At 34.7% G+C, this 24,709-nt stretch overlaps 1 protein-coding gene across 5 annotated transcripts in view; it reads right to left on the reverse strand.

Annotated features, from left to right (window-relative positions):
- Nucleotides 1-24,709, reverse strand: part of LOC120346223 (uncharacterized) — a 34,115-nt gene that overhangs the window by 1,339 nt on the left and 8,067 nt on the right. Inside the window, exons 11-34 of one of the 5 annotated variants that reach the window (XM_078110097.1) lie at nt 23,753-23,907; nt 22,981-23,123; nt 22,441-22,601; nt 19,866-21,623; nt 17,430-19,270; nt 16,566-16,977; nt 15,328-15,445; nt 14,488-14,631; nt 14,004-14,113; nt 13,272-13,410; nt 10,868-12,709; nt 9,436-10,349; nt 8,736-8,912; nt 8,122-8,203; nt 7,574-7,699; nt 5,341-7,543; nt 4,726-4,901; nt 4,114-4,166; nt 3,522-3,680; nt 2,915-3,019; nt 2,293-2,410; nt 1,556-1,621; nt 1,146-1,222; nt 417-546 (exon numbers count right to left, since the gene is read on the reverse strand). In XM_078110097.1, the coding sequence (XP_077966223.1) occupies nt 417-546; nt 1,146-1,222; nt 1,556-1,621; nt 2,293-2,410; nt 2,915-3,019; nt 3,522-3,680; nt 4,114-4,166; nt 4,726-4,901; nt 5,341-7,543; nt 7,574-7,699; nt 8,122-8,203; nt 8,736-8,912; nt 9,436-10,349; nt 10,868-12,709; nt 13,272-13,410; nt 14,004-14,113; nt 14,488-14,631; nt 15,328-15,445; nt 16,566-16,977; nt 17,430-19,270; nt 19,866-21,623; nt 22,441-22,601; nt 22,981-23,123; nt 23,753-23,907 (11,209 nt within the window). Of the gene's footprint in view, nt 1-416; nt 547-1,145; nt 1,223-1,555; nt 1,622-2,292; nt 2,411-2,914; nt 3,020-3,521; nt 3,681-4,113; nt 4,167-4,725; nt 4,902-5,340; nt 7,700-8,121; nt 8,204-8,735; nt 8,913-9,435; nt 10,350-10,867; nt 12,710-13,271; nt 13,411-14,003; nt 14,114-14,487; nt 14,632-15,327; nt 15,446-16,565; nt 16,978-17,429; nt 19,271-19,865; nt 21,624-22,440; nt 22,602-22,980; nt 23,124-23,752; nt 23,908-24,709 lie in introns of all 5 variants that reach the window. The other 4 variants (XM_039415938.2, XM_039415929.2, XM_039415953.2 and 1 more) reach the window with 4 other exon arrangements.

Consider the following 24,709-nt stretch of genomic DNA (forward strand, 5'->3'; position numbering starts at 1 on the left):
TTGTAGTAATGTTTGATAAACTGACTTTCTATTTTTATCTTATTGAGAATAGAGTTTACATACTTATACCCGGCTGATAATATGGCTCAATCATAGGACGAACCAACAGCCTCTAGGCCAGTTACCAGTCCATGTTGGGTATGGATTATTTAGCCAGTTATTTATTTATAGATGCATGGACTTGATGGTGGAGAAAACCCTGACCAACCAGCTGTAACGTTCAGCAATACTCTTGTACATAATCATCCCCCACACAGGGTAATTTGAAGTACGGTGATAAGCGTATACCTACTGCTTAGTAAGGTACGCCCGGTATGACATGTTCATAGATGAAGCATGCCCTGATACATGAATAATCAATCGTTGAGAACAACATACCAGCAATAACGGATATCTGACCAAAAAAATTCACATACTGTTTCTGGTTGTATATTTGAGATATCACGTAGCTTGACGTAGGAGTCAAAGTAGAAAATTTTCCTGTCACCGACTCTCATTGTTTTGCTAGTGTGTTTCCTCATGTGAGAACGAAATATAGGGCCAAACCTAAAAAAATTACCTCTCTCTCACTATTTGTGGCTAATTTGAAAAATAGTTGCTGCTTATTGCGAACATACACTCTGATAACCTCAATAAAGGTTATCCTAGGAGTGTGCAACCTGCGGCCCGCTGGCCAAATACGATCTACAAGGAAAAATTGTCCATCCCGCGAAGAAGTGCCAATTTTGAATGGTGTGTGGCCCACAAAATTATTTAATTTTGATTATTCTGGTACGTGGATTATTACAATCCATTTGCGTTGCAAACATATACCAGGGCAAATTCATTATCTATGCCTATATCGTTACATTGCCCTAACAGCAAGCTTGTACCAAGCGAACGACGCATGTCATTAAATCAATAACCAAAATTTTGTGCCACCTCATTCGTAGATAATGTGAGAGTGAGCATATTTAAAATAAGCAGTACGAGTCAGTAGCATGTAAACGACATACATCAAAAGATAAGAGATTATATTTTCCCATGTGTAACTATCACTCCTTTAAAATTATCCAAGTTTTGACTTAATCTTTGCTGAACTTTCTAGCCTAGCTTCTGTTTTATTGAAATCTCAATTTGATTCAGTAATTAAAATAATATCAAACCTTGAGTCCAGAGTTTGAAATGCAGCACTGCAACCCTCGAATCTACATTTTTTTACTTTGGAACGCTTAGTACGTATCTGTTGAAAAAGTTAATAACAGTACAATGTTGGGAAAGCCCTTTTAAGGGATATGTATCTGCAATGAACTATCAGAAGCCTAAACTTAGCAAAATATATAACAATAAAACTATTTCAAGAAATATTGAAACCATCAAAGTGTGTATAATTAGCACTTCAGAGAAGCAAATAAACTTCTACACAGAGAATTTTTGAAGTTAAATAACAAAAATTGATAAAATACTGACAACATGATAAAACAAGCATCGGTTTAGTGGATAACTGCCATATATTGATATATATGATTCTCATAATAAAACAACTTTCACAAAAAAAAGTAATATAAGTACATACATTCTGTTTACTCTTCAATCTGCGATTACGCAGATTTCGATATCGTGCTTGTAGGAATGAAACTACCTGTAAGGAAGAGAAATGGGACTATAAACATTGTTAGTGCGAATACTAACAAAGTATCTTCCTCAAAAAATAATTTTTTATTAAATAAACATTTTTTTTAAATTGGTACAGATTATATTACATCAATAGGTGAGTTTTTATTCATTTTGAATATCATGAATTGGCTCGACGATGTGGCGTATCGTGCTAAGAATATGCTTGGGTTCGCAGGTTTGAATTTGGATTCCTCGTGGTTTGTGTAGCCGCTGGTCGGTTACGGCTTTCCCCCACCATCAAGTCCATTGACTGGATAACTAATCCCATACCCCACATAGACTGGTAATTGGACGACAGGTCATGATTTGTGATATAATTAAGTCCCAGTAAGCATAAATATGTAAATCCTATCCTACCCTGAGAAGTTCCTAATTCTCTTTGAATTGTTAAGGACTGACAATATTTAATAAAATGTAACTGTTAATTTGATTATTCAGTCCTGTTTATATGGTCTACTTTTACATAAAAGGTTCTGAATTGAAATGCAATTTACAGCTTGTGAATTTGTGGAACTGTGAAATAAGGGACTTTATTAATTCATAATTGTTAGCTTGCCAAGTTCGCTTGCTTAGTTTAAAGCTAAGCCCTGCTCTCAGTTATCTATAAATTAATGAAAAAAAAACACGGTAATATACCTCTAGCATTGAATGGTTACATAGGTGACAATACAAAGAATATTGTGTATCATGTTGCTTGATCATACACTTCGATATAGGACAGTTATAGTACGGTTCAATCTCATTTGGTCGAAAACTGAAAGAAAAGGAATGCAGCATGTTTCAATAAAGCACTGAAAAAATTAGGCAGAAATGGGAGAATATAATTATATAGCATTCTAATAAACAATAATGCAAAATTACTAGAGACAAAGATATCCTGTATAATAATACAAACCACTTATAAAAATATATTGCATGCAAGCAGAGCATGTGGTTATTATTTCATTTATAGCAGTATGCCAAGAATCAGTTATACAGGGTGGTCACTAGAAAAACAGAAAATTTTACACTCATAGATGCTCAAAATGTCGTCTATGTACTTCAGAGAAGTTTCTTGACCTAAAAGTCCAAGCTCGTGTAGCGTTTTAAGTGTTAACTTGTAGAATACCATTCCAAGCTCGTTTTCAAATCATTATTTGTAAAAATAAATAGCTTTTTGACAAATTTTATGTTTTTCTAGCGATCACCCCGAAGTTACTTTTGAATATTGCTGAGTAAATGAAAAGCTTCAAATTAATAGTAATCAGTGTATACATACTGTCGTGAAACTCTTGAACTGTAAGCTTTCAAGTCCTTATAAATTTCACGAATTGATTCTTGTGTTACTTCACAATACTCTTTCACATATTTTGGAGATTTTTCGCTGTGAAAAAAATATGATAGAACTTTTTTCCATTGTTTCATTTTAATATGACTAGGTGGTGTGGCGCATGGTGCTAAGCTCGCCACCGCAACTCTGATTAGCCTGTATGGTTCGCAAGTTCGAATCCTATGAACTCCTCGTCACCGTAGGGTGGTTCCAGTAACCGCTGGTCTATTACGGTTTCCTCCACCATCAAGTCCATGCTTCCGAAAAAAATATAAATAACGGGCTAACTACCGTAATCCCATACCCAACATGGACTGGTAACCGGACAAAAGGCCGTGGTTCACCATATGACTAAGCTGTCTTTTTGCCTCTCCTCTCCCCCAGGATAAATATGTAAATCTTATCCTATCCTAGTAATAGCGTATATTAATAAAAAGAAAATATATAGACAGAAGAATAAAAAGGAACTGCTGAACCGAAAATTATCTGAAATTTCTTCTTTAACAGAAATCAAAGAAATATTTCTTCAGTGCACACTTTGGGAAGAATAACTTACCAGCCATTATGATGTTCTTTTGCATCCCATACAGATCTTGCTAAATTGCTTATGTTTTCCTTTTGATTTTCCTCCAGAATAGATAATTGGTTTGACACACTAAGTGGAAATGAAAACTTTTCTTGTTCAGGCAGAGTTTCTTGTTTAATCTGCATAGAACTGTTACAAAACAAAATACTTTAAATAAATCTTCAAATTATTGTCTGAAGAAGCCCATATTATCATAGTGGAACACACTTGGTAAGTACGTTATGTCGAATTATGCGAAGAATAAAGAATACATAATATATGCTTTACACCCAATTCAGCGATTGCTGGCATTTGCAAACTTGCCGAACTCTTACGTTCTTCTGAACCCAGCGATTTGATATGTTAAAGTTAGTTTTGTGTCTTCATTTGATAGGGTATGAATTCGTTGCGCCAAGGTTGGGTTTTCTATTTTATATGACACATACGTTCTTATAGGGGTATGAGTACTGAGAATTTACATACACTATAGCAGTCATTGGCAAGTTCAATGAAACTTATATCTGCGAATATCGATACAACACAAGGTTAAGCTACGTTATGAGTTATGATTAATTTTACACACCTTGTGTGAGAAGTAATTTGAATATTATTGTTGTGAATATAAGCATCTTCATCCTTGAAAAAGAAAGTATCTCGTTATAAAGAATCTGGTAATACTTTTTTTTCGACACTAGCGGTAATATCTTTCTTCGACACCAACTTATGTTAAAACAAAATATCGATCAAATTTGAAAGAATTGAAACCCGCACCGAGACCCACCATCACCGAAATAGAGTCAAGATTCGATTTTTTGGTCTCATTAAAAATATTGTCACTTCTATTATTTTTTTTCCAATATCTTCGTTATTAGAGTTATTATATTTCACTTTATTTTTATTTTAGTTCTTGAGGGGCGCGTAAGAGTTTGGCTGCGCCAATTGGGTTGTGAGAAAAAAAGTTTGAAGATTACTGATATGAGTTGATCTTTTAAAACAATATAATCTGTTCAGACCACACTTTATTTCAGTGAACTAAAAATAAAAAAAAGTGATTCAAACAAGATATTATACGTATCATCACCTACTGTAAAGACACATTTATGATTTACTTTGAAACTTCCTATGTAAATGTGATTCAAAAATGAGAATTGAAAGTTTTTTTTGAAATTCCTTGAACAAATCACAGAACACTTACATCTTCATATTCAATATCACAATTATCTTTTAATTCTGTCATGTCACGATCACTAGCAGGTGAGTTGTCCATTTCAGAATTTAAATCAGAATAAGGCATGCATGATTGCTGTTGCTGAACTTCTCCCTCGATAAAAAGATTCCTTGTACAGTCAACAGCATCAAAATTTTGATTCCCTGTTGCGAAAAAAAACTAAAGTAGCTGGAACAAATTGATTAAAAACTTGAATGACAATCGAGCGTATATAAGGAAGTATGAGAGATTAATATTTGGTAAATATTTTTTGGGTATATGTATCTACAGCAGTGGTTCTCAAACAGTCGGACGTGCCCGACAAGGGAACGTATACAATTTTAAGGGGGGGGGGGGGCGTAAAGCTAATTGCAAATAAAAATATTTGTTAGATTTGATCTTGCCCAATGCCCATCTTATTTTGGATATTCCCCTTTCTTTATTTGGATATTTATGTGTTTTTAGAATAAAACATACTTTCGCTAGATAGCTAGTTATTTTTTAGGTGGGGCTTGACAAATTCTAAAAAGATGCCGCGACTTAAAAAGTTTGAGAACCCCAATCTAAAAAATTCGTAAAATCTACAATTTAGAAGTCACTCACCTTCAGGTATTTCTATAATTTGTGCTCCAACTGTATCAGGAACGTGGGTTGCTGAATCTGTTACTGTAATCACAGAAACATGGGATGCTGAATCTGTCACCACACTAGGCATAGAATGTTGTTCTACCTCAGTGTTGTGTCCTGGGTTGTACAATGTGGAAGACACAGGACAAGCAAAATGATTTTGTGGTTGCACAACCCTTTGACGAACAGTAGATGATGGAATCTGATAAAATCTTCTTCCTAACGATTGTCCCAGACTTGGTATAGTAAACAATGACGTAGTTTGTTCTCTGGTTGAAGTTGGTTGTGACAATTCTGAAGTGACAGTCAGTGTGGCAATACTAGACACAGATGATTCAATTGAATTTTGAGGCATTGATTTTCCTACAGGTCTCGATCGCACAAGTGGTTTTACAACTTGTACCTTTCTTGCAATGGAGGATGGTTTACTAGGAAATTGAAATTGAAAAGCACCAACTTGAGATGTAATTTTTATTGGCAACCGATTCTGCGGCATATCTGAAATGACATGACGTCTGCTGAATAATTTATCAGCTTCTTTTGTAGAAGTAACTGAAATCAGACTAGAATTACTAGATGAAGCAGTACTTTGATCTATTTCTGAGTTTACATCTGACAAAGAAGAGCGAATATTATTGACATTCAACTGTAAACTGCTAGGCTTGCGTTCAGTAGAATTGGAGCTGGATAAGTTAATTAAATTCGAAAACTGACATATTGAAGCTACTGGAAGTCTCAGTTTTGTTGATGTTATGTTTGAAGATCCCCGTGGGATTTCACTTTTTTGAAATGACATTATGGTTCCACTTGATCTATATTCTTTTATTTTTTTCATATCTTCAGTTGATTTATTTCTGACAGTGGACGAAGTGATCACTACCTTGTTCGGGTATGGAAGTACAGGTTTACGATTTGGAGTATAAAATGATGTTCGCGCCGACGATTGCTCAACGTGACCCGAACAAACATCATTACTCTGAACTTGACTTTTACTCGTATTATCAGTGACCTGCTTGATATCAAATACAGAGGTATTTACGTCACCAACAATTCCAGGCAGCTTGTGCATACCTTGATATGTCATGGAGGTAGGCTCAATAAACGAATCTTTTTTATTTATTTCTGTAGTACTTTGAGCCGAGGAAAAAGTACTTGGCGTTCCATAAAATATATGGCTTGAAGATGCAATTGCACAATGCGATTGCGACGGACGATACGCACTCTGCACCAGACGAACTTTTGCACCCTTGCCTGCTGATGCATATAATAAAGATGAGCTTTTGAAATAATCTCTAAACCTGGAGACTGAAATGGTATGTGTTTCAGATTTGATGATTTTACTTGCAATCCTATGCTCAGCCAGCAAAGATGAAAGCTCCACAGTGCTGTTCAGTGTAGTTGGTTCAGTACAGATTTGCTTCAGACTATCAGCAAAGTTTGAAAGTTGTGATGTCATTGTTCGTGATGTAATATTAGAAGAAGATGTACGTTCGGAGTTGAAAATATGACCACTTTCAATACCTTGCACACCAATGTCGTCAGTATCAAGTTTTAAGATACTGCTGGCTTCTGAAACATTATCAGTATTGTGTTGATTTGCAGAATCAAATTTCACAACACCAGTATGGAGTTGTTTGACTTTTTGTGTATCTTTTTCATTAATTGATGTAGAAGGAATAGTTTCAGAGTCCATTTTTCCAGTATTGCCTATCAACAATGGTGGACTATTTGTTACGACAGTGTGGATTGTCAAATCATTACTTCCGGTCTGTGATATTTTCCGAGGACTCAAAATGATTGGTCGTTTTCTATTAACTACTTTCTCTACTAATGAACATTTCGGCATGCCAGATGTGCTTTTTATTCGGGCATCTAGTGTTTGTCTGATTGTAGTATACTCGGGTACAGTTTTTGTATTACTTGTACTTAGAGTCGACATAGAAGCATAATAATGTGCAGAATCTGTTTTCGTGTATTCATCATCATCATTCCCGTCTTCATCCACGGACAAATCAATAGTTACGACTGATCCGTTCCTTGTTGTCATTTGTTTTTTAGTTGTCTTCTGTGGCGACTTAATTGATGGTCGAGACATTCCCGAAGTATTATTTTCAATTGTGCTAGGACTTGTTACATTTTGTGATTGTTGTGCAATCGGCTCCGAAACCACACTATTGTTTGACACAGTGCTGTGATGTATGGCCAATGGTGACACAGTGCTGTGATGTATGGCCAATGGTTTAACTGAAATAGAAATATTTTGAAGCGCTGGCATTTCTTTCGTTTCATTTTTCAAAGTGAAGTCTTTCACAATTGTCTGATTTTGGTTAGAATTCTGAAAAATGAATAAATGATTGATAGTTAATACCAAGATTTCCGCACGTCTGAATGCTGGAGCATTGCTTGTAAGTGATTATAAAAGACCAAGATCTTCATATATAAATAGCTTCTCATCTGGATTTCTAGAAGCACATTCAGATATTTTCAAGATTTGACGTAAAAAGATTTTTTGTGTTAAAGTTCCAACTAGAGCTGAGATAAAAATTTCAAAATATTGTCTGATGTATCACACTTCTAAATTTTTTTAAACAATATAATCACAGCAAATCTCATACGCGATGATACTATATGTCATATTCAAAAACGACACCCAGTGGTTCAAGTATACACAAGAAATTAATCTGGCATCCATTTGCTTATTTGAAAACATAATCACATACTACACGAATATCAAAATGCAAACGCTATTACTCTTACCTCTTCTAATTCTGTTGTGTTTGGAACATCATTCAGTAGTTGTAGACTTCTGTCTTGCGATGGAACATCAGCCGTATTAGTTCTGATAAATAAAAGAAATTCATCCTATTATCAGTATATTTGCTCCTGCATATTTCATTATGGGGATATAGTTTGGCGTACTCCGCTAAGCAATAAGTATACGCCTGCTATCGCCCCTCTGATTAGACTGTGTTGGTTTGCAGTTTCGAATTCAGTGGTGGATAATTAGGTGCGTTTGCTGGAACCTTCACCTTGTTGTGGACACATAACTGCTATTATGATCGGATACAGCATCTTCCACCATCAAGTCTATGTATCTGAAACTAATACCTTGATAACTAATCCCATACCAGACATGGACAATTGTAACTAGTCAAGAGACCATGGTATGCCGTATGATATGAGTAGTGAGTACGTCGTGTTATCGGCTTTCTTCTCCCCCGGGATAAATATGAAAATCCCATGCCAATATTAATATTTGTAAAAAATAAATTTATCTATGAAATTTACCAATTCTCACACTGACAATGTTTTATAAGTTTTATATTTACCAACAAACAGTTGAATAACATTATCTTTTCAAAAAATATTACCTGTCATTAGTTTTTAATCGAGCTACCAATTCTTTGCGAAACCTTTCTTGAAATTTGACGTGAAATTTATTTTCATGAAGATCGAGGTCATGTTGCGATTCCATTAACAAGCAACAATATAAACAGAAAAGCGGAAAGGAACCGGTGTGATGATGATTAGACAATTCGGAATGATTGCTGAAAATAAAATAAAATGATACATTTGAAGTATGTACTGACCTGACCGTTATAAACTCTTCAATAACAAAAAATTCCGACACAAGTACTAATACATCCAAAAGCCTTGGAATCAAAATAAAATGTTTTGACAGATTCTCATTAAGTTGCCGGCCGATTACGTTTCTAACTGTATAACCGGGATTTAGACTACTCGTATGAAAGAAAATGAATGAAGATAAAAAATATCATATGAAAAATCTGCTATATCTACTGAAAGTAAAAGAGTCCAGCTGACCACCAAAGCCAGACGCAATATTACAGATATATTTTTGTGTTAGTGATTAGTAGGACTCTTGAATTGTTTATTCCTGCTAACGGATCCACTAACGCAAAGGCATAGAGGTGGAATATGGAGTTAGTCTCGCGTAACCCAACTGATAGTTACGCTTATTAAAAATATTCGACTTATCATGAGTCGAGGCCATTCATGTTTATACATTTAATAACCATGTTTTAACCTTGCACTATATGAAAAACTTACCTATATTTGAAGAGGCAAGCTTGAGGGTGAACACAAGATTTATTATGATTTATCGACTGAAGTGCATGCTGAAGAACATGCTCTAACATATCCTTGATTTGAACAGCCTGCTGGCATATTCCACATATAGCTGGAATAAAAAATTTATATTCGCATCCTTCACCTTGTGGAATGGAAATAAACTCCTCCAAGAGCCAAGAACATCTTTGATAATAAAGATTTTGGGTAAAAGGCATTTTTGATAATATAGGTCTAGATGGTTGAGAGCTCAGGGCAAGCGTAGGCAATGGCATCCTCTCTGATTTCGTACTAGTCTTAGTCTTTACCACTTGGATTGCACTCAATACAGAATGTAATCGTCTCCGTTTTTGCTTACATGATTCTGTTTGACTAAGTTTTTTCAATCTAGGAAGCGTAGAACCATTATCACATTTTGATGAAGAGGATAAAAGTGTTTCAGAGTTAGTTCGAGATGCCAACTCACAAGAATGCGACCGTTTGACCCTTTTCTTTGGAGGTATTGTCCTCGGTTCTGCGGCATCTGATAATAATTGTAGTGATGACAATTTTTTCTTTTTACTTTTTTCTTGTTGAACTGACTCAGACAGCGATGGAAACATCTTCAAAAAGATCTCGTCATCTGCTTGCCATACATCTGGTATTGCTACTGGTTCAAGATGTTTGACATGGTTAGTATATCGACCACGAAATTTTCTGAACGAGTCTTTCAATATTGATATTTTTTTATGTTTTTTATTTTTTTCTTGTTTTGTTGACTTTATTTGATGCTTTGTGTTCCTACTTTTAGAAATCGAACAACTTTTCTTGACAAAAACTTTTTCAGATGATTTTAAGTCTTTTCCAGACTTGGGGATCTGGCTGTTCTCCATCATCCTCAAATTATCAATTGATGCCTAAAATTTGAATAAATGTTTTGAATATTTGAATTTGTGGCGAATTATGAGCAAATAGTCTTGCTGCCTAAGGTATTAATTGGTCTTTGTCTACAGGGAATTAAGAAATTGAGTGTGAAACAAAAACAAATGATACAAAATTTACAATAAAAAGAGAAGCCTGAAGAAATTCAAAAATCTTTTTAAAATAATATAGAATAAAATCAAATAGGAAATCTGTAACAGAGTTGAAATTATCATAGCATTCAACTCACAGGATACAGACCAAGAAAGTATTTGTCAAATCGTATTTTCTTGGAAAAATAAAATTTCCCAACTGAGACTAAACATTTAATTCAACAACAGTACAGAATAGAAATAAAAATGAAATCAAATATTTCTTCATTTTTAGTACTGTTAAATTTTATGTCTAAATATTTGCAATAACTAGTTTTGTATTGAGCATGAATCATAGAATATATTCCAAAAAATGAATTCAGAAAGTATTAAAAATATCTGTATATTAAAATCTGCCTGACCTGTTTAATCCTAATTACAGGATTCAAATGATCTGGTATTCTGTTTACAGTAGTTGACATTGTTGTATTCTCAGGATATACTTTTTCAATGATATTGCCTGTCACACTATCAGAATCTAATGTACTGGTTTCAGCAGATGTGGTTGAAATTTCCATTGCTGGTGTCGAGGTAACAGCAGATAGAACCGTATCATTATTCCAACCTAAAGCAGGTTTGTCAGCTGATAAAATTGCTTCCTTTTTTGCAAATCCTGACATCATTCGTTCCAGCATATTAGAATACTGAATGTTTGAGACCGGCATACAATTCGTATCTCCGAAAGGCGATAACATTACAGTATTTGTATTTGAAGAAAACGCATGATTACTTGTTGTATCAAGAGAGCTTGCTTTATTTAAAATCATATCCCGATTTGGTTTCTCGTCATCATTCACACACAATATGCTGTTTTTGATAGGACTTTTTGCTAGTTGGATCTCTTGTGAATCGGCACCTTCATCTGGTAGTATGGTAATTGTGGTTTCAGTTTGCATTCGATTTGACTCACCTACATCAAAAAGTAAGTTTTCAGAATGCATGATATCTGTGGTTGACTCATCCGGCAAGGAAGCAATGACAGCATTCTCAACACCATCGACAGTTATGGGAAGCAATCCTAAAAAACAATCAACACCCAATAGTTCTAATGCATCACACTGTTCGGAGGATTCAACATGAGTCAACACTCTCTCTAATGTACTTGCAACTTCCATAAGTATTATGTCATGTTCGATTATTCGGTGAGAATTTTTTGAAATGAGAGCCCCAATTCCTCCAATATGCGGATCTAGAAATGATGAAATCATTCCAATCGGTACAATCTGCATTGTTGATTCAACATGATCTGCGTCATTATCAGTATCAAATGAAAGTTCTTTCATTTCAAATTCGGACTTCGACAAAGGAAGAACACAAACATCTTTATTACAATCAACCATATCTTGTTGAACTTCACTATCAGAAATTCCATGTCGCTCCACAATGGCGATCGTTGAGTAACTCTCCCGTTGAACGTCGTCACATTTGGCGTTCAAACACTCATTTTGTTTGTCCCTTCGCATAGCAAGGTCAATAATTTTTTGACAAGCATACATGAGTGAATCGGGCTCCTGGTTTATCTTTGCAACAGATTCAAAATTATTTGAGATTTTGTCACTTTCTGGTAAGTTTGAGGATTCAACAACCTCGTCATTTGAACTGCTAACTTTTAAACAATCATCCACTTTGTCAGCAACTTCAATTTGCAAACTCAAAGCAATAGAATCCGTAAGGCTACTTGCACTTGACTCAGGAATACTGTTGCCGTTGGTGTTGCCATCCACCCCATTTTGAGGGAAAGTAATATCTCTTGTCTCCGTTATATTTACATCTTTTAATACTGCAACTTGATTATCATCATTCAAAATCGAATAAGTTGGCCTATTGTCATCCACCATCGCTATTTTCACATTTATGTCATTTTCAGAAGGATCATATTCACAGCCGACTTCCTCAAGTGTATCCAAAACATCAGTTATGATGTCACATACATAGGATTGTAGAAAATATTCATGGCCTTGTAAGGCAATAGAATCGCAATACTTTATATCATGGCCACTTTCCTTTATCATTTTATCGTTATTTTCATTTTCTGTCCCTCTGTGAGATCTTTTGCGATGGCTACAGCATAAAAAATGTTCGTTGTCATCGCTGCGATGTTTTGGGGATATTGATGATTTTTCGCCTTTGCCTTTTTTCCGATATATTTTTGGTTTGCGAAATTTGTTGATGCAGAATTTTTCACGTAATATCGATAGAATATTCTGTTTAAAAAACAACAATTAGTTTAATCAGCAACCTCACATTAAATATTATTAAGGAAAGGAATCATCACAAGCAAAATCTGAACATGTTCTTCAAGTGAAAAACCCAGTCGTATAATGGTTAAATCACCAATGGTAATAATACTAGCATTGTGGCGCATCGTGCCAAGCGTTAGGAATATGATGCCACCGCACGTCTGTTGCCCTTTGTAGGTTCGAATCTTGTTCGAGAATAGTTATGTGCGAAAAGATTGTTGGACTCCTCCTTGGTTAACATAACCGCTGGTCAGTTACGGCTTCCTCCGCCATCAAGTCCGCGTATCTGAAAACAAATAACTAACTAATCCCATACCCGACATGAACTGGTAACCGGACGGTAAGCCATGGTTCGCCATGTGATTAGGTCCTCTTATCGTCTTTTTTCCCCCCTGGGATGAATATGTAAACCCTTATCCCATATGCAGAAATCGTATATTTTCAATAGGCCTATAATAAATGATATGAAGATAGTGATTACTGGATGGCGATTTGGACATTTTTTTCTATAAAACAAGAGACTCACTACAACATCAGTATGATGTTTTTTCTCATGCTCCAATAAATCATCAGCAGATGAAAAGCATGAATCCGATGCACAGAATAAACATATGTTCACTGCTCCTTCGTGAAGTAATTGGTGTGTGTCTAATTCTTCTTCAGTTCTATAAAACATCCATCATATTATAAAAAATATTGATATAATGTATTCAAATATTATTTATTCCCGAAGCAATGTGGAAAAACATTCTGAATATTTTGCACCATACTGAGATGACTAAGTGGAGATATTCAATAACACAGAACTTGCACTATAGTATTGGATAAAAGTCCTGAACGCCGATTTATCTAGTAAGGTAATGAACTGATCATAAGAAATGCAGCAAGGACAAGTTGCATTCAGAGCCATAACAGTTTCTATAAACAACAGTGGCATGAACAAACTTGAGTCACATTGATACTATGACATGAATCTGACTTTATGTCAATGTTAATTCGAAAATCGAACTATGATTTAATCAGTATCATCCCAGCCTATTACAAGTTATTGCTGCAAAAAGCTAGTGAATTTTACATTTTTTAATATACCATTTCAATCAGGTGTAACAAATCATACAGAAATTTTTTTCTTTTCAAAGGCCTCACAAAAATTTTCTCAAAAACCAAATCTTTCAGATTAAACGAGTCCCAGTTTGAATTGAGTTATATGGCTCAGATTTGATGTTTCATATAGCAAAGAAATTTATATCCAACATACCTGAAAGCATAGAGGCAGCCAGGAAAATCACACAAATTCTCGAATCGATCGATGGTCCGAAGATGAAAAATAATATGGCTTATGTAATTATCCAGTCTCTTGAATCCATCCTATGATAGAAGGATTATTATGGTAGAAAATATAGAATAATAATTACTATTATAGAAAATACTGAATTTGCTACCTAATTATCCTTGGGTCTGAAATACTAAACTGAACAGAACCAGGTCTAGTAAGATTTATGAATTTCCAGAGCTTTGTTCTGAGTGAATGGGAGATGGTGGAATGAATACAGTAACCTTGAACTGAACTAGAAATGATGAAACATATAAAGAAATCCAACTAGAAATAGTAAAAGAACAGTGAAATAATGTCATGTCATAAATTTACAGAATTGTAGTAATTTGGTATTCATTTCCTGGGTATTGCACGAGCTGCATGTGGCCCACGGACCGTATTTTGTCACCCCTGAGACAAGATATACCTTGCATAGCCAGCATCGTTTTATGGAATTGTTGCTTCCTGTCGAAGTTGGCTTCATAGTATTGCTCCCTGTCGAATTTGGCTTTGCAGTATCGCTTACTGCTGAAGTTGGATTCATAGTAGCGCCGTCTGGTGCTGATGTCGACTGGAATACGACATATTCATTAAATTCAAATGGACAAATCATCAATTAACTATGTTGTTTTAAGATCAATATTTTGCTATTTATTTTAGGTATAAAGTATTCCTCTGGAAGTATAGGCGACCAATTTCCATCATTCTATCCATAACTCTTCAAATTGCATATTTGATCATAATATTATATAACTTTTTAATAGGCTATGTTTTCAGCTATATTAAGCAAAGTAATTATATTAGGCGAAAAACAAAAAAATCTTGAGTAAACATCTTATACAGTAAGAGCAACTTTTATACTTTTCATTCATCACAATTTCTTAGGAACATATCCATTTCATAACAACCACAGAAAAGATGAAAAAATGAAATTAATAAGAGGATGAACTATGTAGTATAGGGCTAGGCAACATTACTAGTTAATCACTTGATAAAACCTCAATTTGAAAAGCTATGAATAAAAAACAGTTTATTTGCAAAAGTTAGTCAACAGCTAACGTTTATATAATAATAAAACGCACAATGTAACAATCGGGGTCATTATGACGTTATTTTGATAGATATTTTCAACCAAAATTCATATTCACGAAAGTATAGTCGCAATATCAGCAGAGGCCGGATCCCCCTGAGCTAAACCATCAAAGCAAAAACAGCATGAGGAATTTGACTTGAACCAGTTCTAAAATCAAAGAGAATAAAAACTTGCTTCCAATGATGAAGAAGATGAAATTTCATTCTTTTTTGCAGGTGCCAGAGATTGAGCTACTTTCTTCAAAGCACGCTTGTTGTAGAGATATTGAAGATTTTGAAATTCTGCCCATTTTCTATTGCAAGAAATAATAAAGAATGAAAATATAATATGATAATAGATCGTATTGTGGGTTGTAAAATTGAATTTAGAAATTCATCCAAATTCCCTCACTGGTATGAGCCAAATTATATGTGGTTCAATGTCAGAGATGCTGAATTGAAAAATTGGCTATGATAAAATCCAGATTCCGGTTTAATAAGGATAGAAAATTACCAAATACTGTTGTTATTGTAATATTGGCACTTTATAATAAAACTCATACGAGGATATAGGAATACATATGATAGAAATTTGTTATGATTCAGGTCATGAACCAGCTGAGATGCTGAATTGAAAAATTGGCTATGAAAAAATCCAGATTCCGGTTTAATAAGGATAGAAAATTACCAAATACTGTTGTTATTGTGATATTTGCACTTTATATTAAAACTCATACGAGGAAATAGGAATACATATGATAGAAATTTGTTATGATTCAGGTCATGAACCATGACTTGGGACATCAGTGACTCAACTAGGGACTGACTGATTTAGTAATTTATATACAGCATTATTACTGCGATACAGTGGCAGATGCCATGAAATTTGGAGATGTGGCCTGAATAATAATGTGATAAAATAGTATATTAGGCAATTGAGACTTGAATTAACATATTTAAAGTTGTCAAGACTACTGGTAATTAAGGACTTAATTTGTTTCGCAAGGATCAGAGATGTCCAACACGAATCAAATACATTTGAAATTGCTCATATTCAAATAATTTATTCTGGGATTCATTTTAGGAATAATTTAAAACGTTTTACTCTTTTAAAATATTTCATATTAAGTTAAACATCGAGACAAAAACTTGTTCCCACTCCTGAAGATTTAAATATAAAAAGTTATTCAAAGCAATGTTTATCTAAATTATCATGCAGTGCCAAATTTATTTAGTGCGAATCAACTATATTTAGACAAATTTATATGTTGACCATGACAAAAGCCAAAATATATTTTAATAAGAATGTATTAGGCTGTGTCTGAAAATTCGTCGTAAGAAATCACGCAGCATAGGAAAATCGTAAGAGCATGGATTCAACCACGTCGAATAATTAAAACAAAATTTAGGTCTTGGAAATATACGAGTACCCACCTTCTATTGAAAGTTTCTGGAGATTTCATGGCAATTTTTCTAGTAGCTTGTGTGTAAGCAAGACGTCGAAGACTTCTTTTTTCACTGATTGGGGTTTGTGGTGCGATACCCGCTTCCTCACTTACATCCATGTCTGCTTCACTCGATACATTGTTATCAGAAAGGACAAAACTTTCATCACTAACTGAATAATTATCATCTACGGGGAGAACAAAACTCCCTTTTATCGGAGAAACAGATATGTTGTCTGTGGATTGCTCGTTCACACCCGATTGAGGTATTGATTCATAACCATACAACGAGGCATCACTATCATGTATATCAATAGATTGAGAATCATCTGCACTTGAAAAACTATCAGAAGTCTCCATCGAGAGATCTCCAACACTAGAAGAAACAACTTTGTCTTCTACTGAAATGTAAATTAACAATTTGAGTTTAAAAACAGGGAATTTGTTGAATTGAATTTGTGTTGAATTTGGAAAACAAGGCAGAAAAAATAAAAGTACAACCTAAAATAGATTTGTGACATCGAATAATGAATTTTTTTTTCCACGTTATGGACACATTTAATTATGTATATAATGAAACCACCCTACTGACTCGAAACGAGTTCAATTTTGTCCCTCAATAATCAACAAGCTGGTTTGTTCATTTTGTGACTTTTGGGTATAAACATGACCAATATTGACAAAACGTGGCTGAAGTCATCCCTTTGAATGGATTGCTTCATTAAAAAAAATTTGATTTTTCTACATGATATTATTTAAGCTGTTTGTCAGGTGGGTATTCACAATCATGGGTTTAACAAATATTTTACAGTCTGGCGCTAACAAAAATAACTGAAGCTGTATTGAAACTAACCTTCAGAGTCTTGATCCATTTCACTGGATGATTCAGTAGCTTTAGATTTTTCAACATCTTTGTCATCTTTTCCAACATCTAAGCTTTCATCTGTTTCTCTTTTATCAGCATTCAATGAATTCAACTCTTCTGGAAAATCTTTGTCACTCTCAGATGTTTCATCACTACTCGACCGTTGTCTAAATACTTCAATTCTGTTCTGTAGCCTATTAAGCAGAATATTTTCAATTTGAGCACTAACTCCTAGAAATTCTTTTGATGTGGAAACATCTGTCCTTGAGCGGTCATGAATACGAAACAAATGGTCGGTTAAGCTCCTCAGATTTGAGAATTTATTAGTGCATAGATAGCATTGGAGATCCAAGTTATTCCCGGATGGTGTGACAATGAATATACCTATCTCGGAATCTTTTAGAAATTTTTTACAGCCTGCATTGCCATAAGCATGATTTTCCAATTCCTCAAAATCTGAGAACTCTTCTAGACATCCAGAACATCTTCGTAAAGCAGATGTTTCCACAACTGAACGAGCAATTTTCAATAGACTAGAAACTGATACGATGTGATTTCTTTTCATATGACGTCTAAGAGATTTAGGATGGGCCATGCAACGCTTTTTACACTCTGGCACGAGACAACAATATTTCCCATTGGAGCTGAGAAAAAATGTCGAAATTAGCTCGTACACATTTGTTTTAATAATGGAATCTTGTTTTCTTTCAAGTTCTTCTCTAAAATATCTAGAATAGAAAATATTACTGAAAGACAACCAGCGGATTTGACTTGGTTTGTCGCCCAGAAACTCTTCTGTTGGAAGGGTCATAAAATTAGCCTGTGCACATGTGATTTTAGATGAGTGCCCTTCCTTGTGCACAGGCTCAGCGTTTTTTGAATGCTTTGATGTGTGAGATGTCAAACCACTTTTATCTCCCAATTTTGAGTTTTTTGTTCGTTGGACTGATTCTGTGGCATCTGGTGATCGATCTGGAATAAACATTTTTGCTTTCGATTTGTGTTTTTTACGCATGTGACAAGCAAGGGCAAAGCCATTTGCCATGAGTCGCCCACATATATGACATTCGTTTTTAATACTCTCATTATGGCTAGGCACATCGTTAGAATCTTGTGACGACGATTCAGACAATAAATTTTCTAGAGGGTTGTTCCTGGAACGATCTTTCTCTGTCTTACGTGTTTTCAATGAAACCTCGTCTTCCGGAGAATTACTTGAAAGTTTTCTAAGGTCAATACTCCTCTTTAATTTATTTTTAATTTTTTTGGCAACTTGAGATTTTGCTGGACGGGAATTATTTCCAGATGAAAAATGTCTCATCTTTGGAGCTTTTTGCTCTATTTCGGCAATTTGACCAGCAGATGACAAATCTGATTTGAATTCGGTTCCAACAATTCGTTCAGCATGTTTAATCAAATCAGAGTACTCTCCAACAAATTCTCGTTCAGATGTAGCAGCATCATGCTTTGAATCAAGACTGTGTTTTCTATGTGATGGTATCTTCCGTTTTTTTCTCTCATCTGTCTTCATGTTTGGATTTTCATCATGTTTAGTAGTGGAAATTTGAGCAGAAGAATGCTTAAGCTTTTGCATAGAATCTGAAGAAGTACTTCGACTGCGTTTTTGCTTTTGTGTAGTTGGAGTAGGTACAGATGCTAAATCAGATGACAATTTATGCAGTTTTTTGTTTGGCCTAGTTTGACTTGTTGATTCGAGTGTATTTACATCAGCCAGTGCTTCTTCAAAACTGATGTTTTTATTTGGTGTTTTCTGAGCGACAGACGAGACAGAAACAGTTTTTGGAGGTTTCATAAGTTTCAACTTTTCACTGAAAAATAACAGTGAAAATCAATTGAATATTCAAAAAATATTTTCAACAAATAGAACCTACTTTATTTAAATAATTAGGATGAGGCCACAGATTGTACCAAGTTCATAAATGATCAGCATTGTTAATTTTACAATTGCATCAAAAAAAATATATACATAAATTACAGAAAATCTTATAACTTCAAACAAGTTTGGAAAACAGTCTCAGAGTTACCGGTAAGTATGTGTCGGGAGTTAAATTTTTTATCACAAGTCAGAGCTGGAGTCGTTTTTTTTTTATTTCAATCCGGCTCAAGAAAAGGATGAGACTGTTATTGCGATTGCCAAATTTTGGATAAGTTTGAGTTCCGATTTGGAAGAATATATGTCCACATTTCACTGTCACATGACTGATTTGCAAGCCTGTAACTGTATCAAAGCAACATCTTAATTATAGGTAAACAGTGTAACCACATGTTGGAAGATCAATTTCCATTTAATATCACTTGCTGCTATTATAAGCGCAAACGAGTGTAGTCTCTGCAAATTTTAATTAATCCCAGCCTGGACTGGGTTAGACGATAAAGAAAATTTCAAACAGAAGAAATTAATACCTTTTAGGCTGTTCCACTTCTGATCTATCAGTTGTCATTTCTTTTGGATTTTTATGAGAGGTAGAAGAGACTTTGGATTGATATTTTTTCAACGACTCTTTGTTAGGTTTCATAACTTGTACAGGTTTAGATACTTTGACAGCAGAACTAGCCTTCAAAGTTTTCACATCAGTTCCAATCTGCACTCCATCTAATGACAATCTAGTCATCACAGTGGGACTTGAATTTAATTTTGAATTGCATGACGGGTTTTTATCAGTACGGGTGTGGTTGACTTCTGAACTCTGGTCAGAAATATTTGATGGAGTGGATTTTAAAATTTTCTTAGTTTTTAATTTTGTGGACTTTTTCTTTCTGTTGTTAGCATTATTTTGAATTCCTTCTTCATGTTCTGTTTCATTAACAGAGATGACAGGTGCACCTGTCTTAGAAGTAAGAGATGCACCTTGATCAATCCTCACATTATTAGATTCCAAAAATGAAAAATCTACAGAACTAAAAGCATCTTCCATGCTGTCGGCATCAAAAGGTTCGGACTTAGATGGTTTCTTCGTCAGTGAATGCCAAGAAGTTTGAAGATATTTACATGCAGCATTGTAATTGAAATTTGTCAAAGGATTTTCAAACAAAGTACGCACACATTCAATCAAAAATGTCCTCGGCTCGGTATTACCACCAGTATCAGATGGCTTATCTTCTATTTCTTCATGAATGAATTCATCAACCCTTAGATACCACATTCTGGAGCTGAGCAACATATTATTATCTACCAAAGTCTTGTCGGGTGATTCAACTTTTTCAGTTTCTTTTACAACGGCCTCTTTCGCTGTTTCAGCCAATGTTTCTGAAACCGTTTGACTCCTCCGATGACGGAATTTGATGTGTGCCACAATTGTATGTTTATGTTGAAAAATGCGGCCACAATCGCCTATCGGACATACATAACCAGGATGCCTAATTGATTTTGATTTTTCTGAAGAAATAATCGCCGGAGGTAATGGAGTTGATAAATCATTTACAGGTTTGACAGAAGATTTCCCTACTTTGTATGTTGTAACTTGACTTTGTTCATCAATTCTCACAGTGGGTGTATCCTTTTGTAGCAAATTCTTTGATTTAGAAGGAGCACCTACTTTTTTGCCACTTTTTGATTTCCGTTGCCTTCCCAATTTGTGATGTGATGCAGAGTCACTCGAGGATTGCTTCAAGCTTTCATTGAAGTTTTTCGTGTGCATTGTCACCACACTGCCAACTTCATTTTTCAACAAGTCTTCATCACTTTGTGAATTTGGGAATTTCTTTGTAACTTCTGAATCTACTTCCATCACAGCATTCATACTTTCAATTGGAGCAGCCTTTTTACACAATGCCAAATCGTGAGTTTTAGAAATTGTTGACACATCACTCTCCAATGTGTTAGTCGCATTGTTGTTAACTTCTGTTTTAACTTCTGAGCTGCCAGAAAGCTTTTTATCCATCCCCACTGATCCACTATTTTTGACGAAGCAATCTTTCACTCTTGTTTTTTCATTGCTTAATGTTTCTGCTTGCACTTCCCCTATTGGTATATCAGCATCCATGACATTTTTAACACTTTCCACAGAACTTTGCCGTAATAATGTGGAATCATTCGAACTTGTTGGTGAACCATTATCTTCCTCAGAAATTCTTAATTGTGCCTTGTGCAATAAAACCAGATTATCACTTGTACTTGTCCAACGTGCACTCCTCGTTACACCGAGAGATTTCACAAATGCCCTGAAATACAATTTGTGAATATTTATACAATTTGAAAAAACAACTGAAGATGTGAATAAGTTGTTTCATTACTGAAAAACCTTATTTTTTACTTTCAAAACTTGTGCTTGCGCTTGTGCAAAAATATAAGCTAGATTGGACCAGGCTTGCACAATATACTGCCCGCGAGTCGCATCATGTTCACAAAATCTTTTCATGTGGCCTGCGAATTGTTTGAAAAATTTACTTGTCTTACGCATACAAAAATATAGGCGATTGGTGCTAGAAAGTTAAGTCTAGATAAATTCATCTAAATGTTCGAATTACAATTTCAGGTAACACCCAAGTTGCCCTTTTCCATATAACTTATCTCTAAGTACTTTCGCATCCATGGTATGATTTTGGCACTATGATTCTTTCTTATGTCATAATATCTTGTGCGCTGTAAGGAACAAATGTATTGAAGGGCATGCAATAATAACGTTTGATTGCAGCATTTGTCAAAAAAAATGCAATGACCAAGAAAAAAGGAATGAAAACGGACAAATAAATAAAACAAACAACTGAATGAATATTTATAAGGAGCTTGTCGCCGGCAAAGATGCCACATGTCGCATTAAAGGCTGGCTGTGTCGAATCAATCATGTATTACACTGTTAATTTGCTATATTATGAAAAATATAACACAATACGAGTTATATGATAATAATGATACCTGTGAGCAATTGTTCGTTCATTTGAGTTGTGCACGACGCTCAATTAGACAAACAAACACGACATGGTACAATGAATATTATTGTTACAATTGTATAGAAATTATTATATCAAAATTCTTTACCTTATTTCCTCCTGATGCCAATTATGCTTGGATTTGAGATGTGTACACAAATAATTCATTCTCCCAGACATAACATTACACAAAACAACAGGACAAGTCCATCCATATCGCTTCTTTTTTCTACTTTTCTTGTGAGGTTTTTCAAGTTTTATCTTTTTTTCCTGTTCGCAAAATATAACACAATCCATAATGCCATTGTTTTTAAATTTTTTTGTGATAACATATTAGTGACTATCGCCAAAAACATGGCTGTACAAAATGTTGGATCATTTTCGATGATATATTGTCAAAAATACAGTGAAGTCTTCCTACCCAAAACACTAAGTTTGTCAAATATAAGTTTGTTGCACAAAGGAAGAATCAGATAATCCAAAACTTGCGGAAACTATAACAAAAGACGGGAAATGCTGCAAGGCGAAGAAAATCTATGGTTCTCCTATCACTTAATAAACGAATAATCTCACAAATAAGATGAGTTGTAAAGAGCGGGCAAATAAAGGTATGGAAAGAGATCTCAACATATCAAAAAATTATAAATACCTTGCATGATTCACACAACTTTTCAGTAGTACACAATTCACATTTTTCAATCGACTTCCATTCAGTGACTACATTATTGTCATCTTGTTGTACTTCAGATCTTGGAGGGGAAGGTGACTGATCTGCCCCTGAACTTGCGGTTTCTAAAAATTAAAACAGCTCCATCTCAATCACATGGAAGAGTTGAAACGTTAGTTTAATCGGCGGCTTTGTGGTTAAAGCATTAGACTTAACTATGAAAGCATTGCGGGTTTAAAAAAAGGAGCCTTGTATTTATCAGTGGTAGCTTTTGCAGAGCCTTGGTCAAATTACATAAGTGAAGTGAAATAAGTAAACCATTATTAGGAATACAATAGGATTTACATATTTACCCCTGGTGAAAGAGCCTATAAGGCGGCTTAATCATATTATGTCAAACCCCGTCCTCTTGTCCAGTTACAAGTCCATGTCTGATATGGGGATTAGTTAGTCAGTTGTTTATTTCAGATGCATGGACTTGGTGATGGAGGAAGCCGTTACTGACCAGCAGTTATTATCCATCTGAGATTCGAATCTTCGAACCGAACCCACTCAAGTTAATCGAGGTGCGATGGCAAGCGTATTCCTAAAGCTTAGCAAGATGCACCACACAAACTATCTCACTTTGAATGATTCTTTTATAATAAATTGTTGTGTATCATAAATAAGGTGTGGTATTGTTTTTTTCATAAAATCTTGTTAAAATATCAACCGTTCAATTTGAGTATTTCAACTTTTGATTAATAAAAGTCACCATTTGTGTCAGGGCTCTTTCCTTCATTCAGCAGAAATGTAACATCTTCAGGCGATAATTTAGAAAGGCATTGTTCATTAATTTGATTCCAATCAGTCATTTGAATATCAGATCCACTGGGAAATTGTTTTTGTATATAAAGCATCAATTCTGTCCTGAGAAAAGAAGAAAAATGATCATCAATAATCGTATTAGTTCTCGTATGCTACATTATAAAACTATATTACATCAAGTAGTGACAGTACAAACATATTCGGAGTTAGCAAAACAATAGTTAAAAATCCTCCATTGCTTAACTTCATCCAGTTAGATAATCCAATCCCTTATAGTGAGGCAATAGTCTAAAGAATTCATGAATCAAAAGCAGATAGAAGTGAAATATCCCACACACTCAAAATATTGAATAATTACATCTCTTAACAAGATATGCCAAATTTAACAAAATCTAGGAAAATTTTTCCCAAAAACCATTTAATTCTTTTAAGACATCATGCCCAAAAGCTGTTAGTCATATGCAGATGGGTAATCAAATGTGGTTAAAATATGAAATTTAATTGTGACAAAAGCTGCTGTTGCATGCAACTGGTAAGACCTTAGCGGAACACAAAGAGTTTACTGAAAAATTGGCAGACAAGCAAAATTGGGAAACAATAAGCCTTGTGTCAAAACTAAATTTAATCGTAATCTCAACAAATTCCTTGAGTTGTTTTTTAGATAAAACATCAAAATTCGATTTTGGTTTGGTCGTGGCAGCATCAGGCGGGCCAGATTGAATTAACCAAGGGGCCATATTTGGCCCGGGGGACGTAGTTTGCCCATGTCAGATTCAAAATATAACAGCATGGAACTCTGAGGGAATTTGAGGAACTGAAAATTTGAAATTAATTGGTCCAGTAGTTTTTGAGAACAGTGATTTTTCCTGGCAACATTTTAGCAAAACGAATCATTCAAATTAAA

Source organism: Styela clava, chromosome 1 (assembly GCF_964204865.1).
Source record: "Styela clava chromosome 1, kaStyClav1.hap1.2, whole genome shotgun sequence".
NCBI lineage: Eukaryota > Metazoa > Chordata > Ascidiacea > Stolidobranchia > Styelidae > Styela > Styela clava.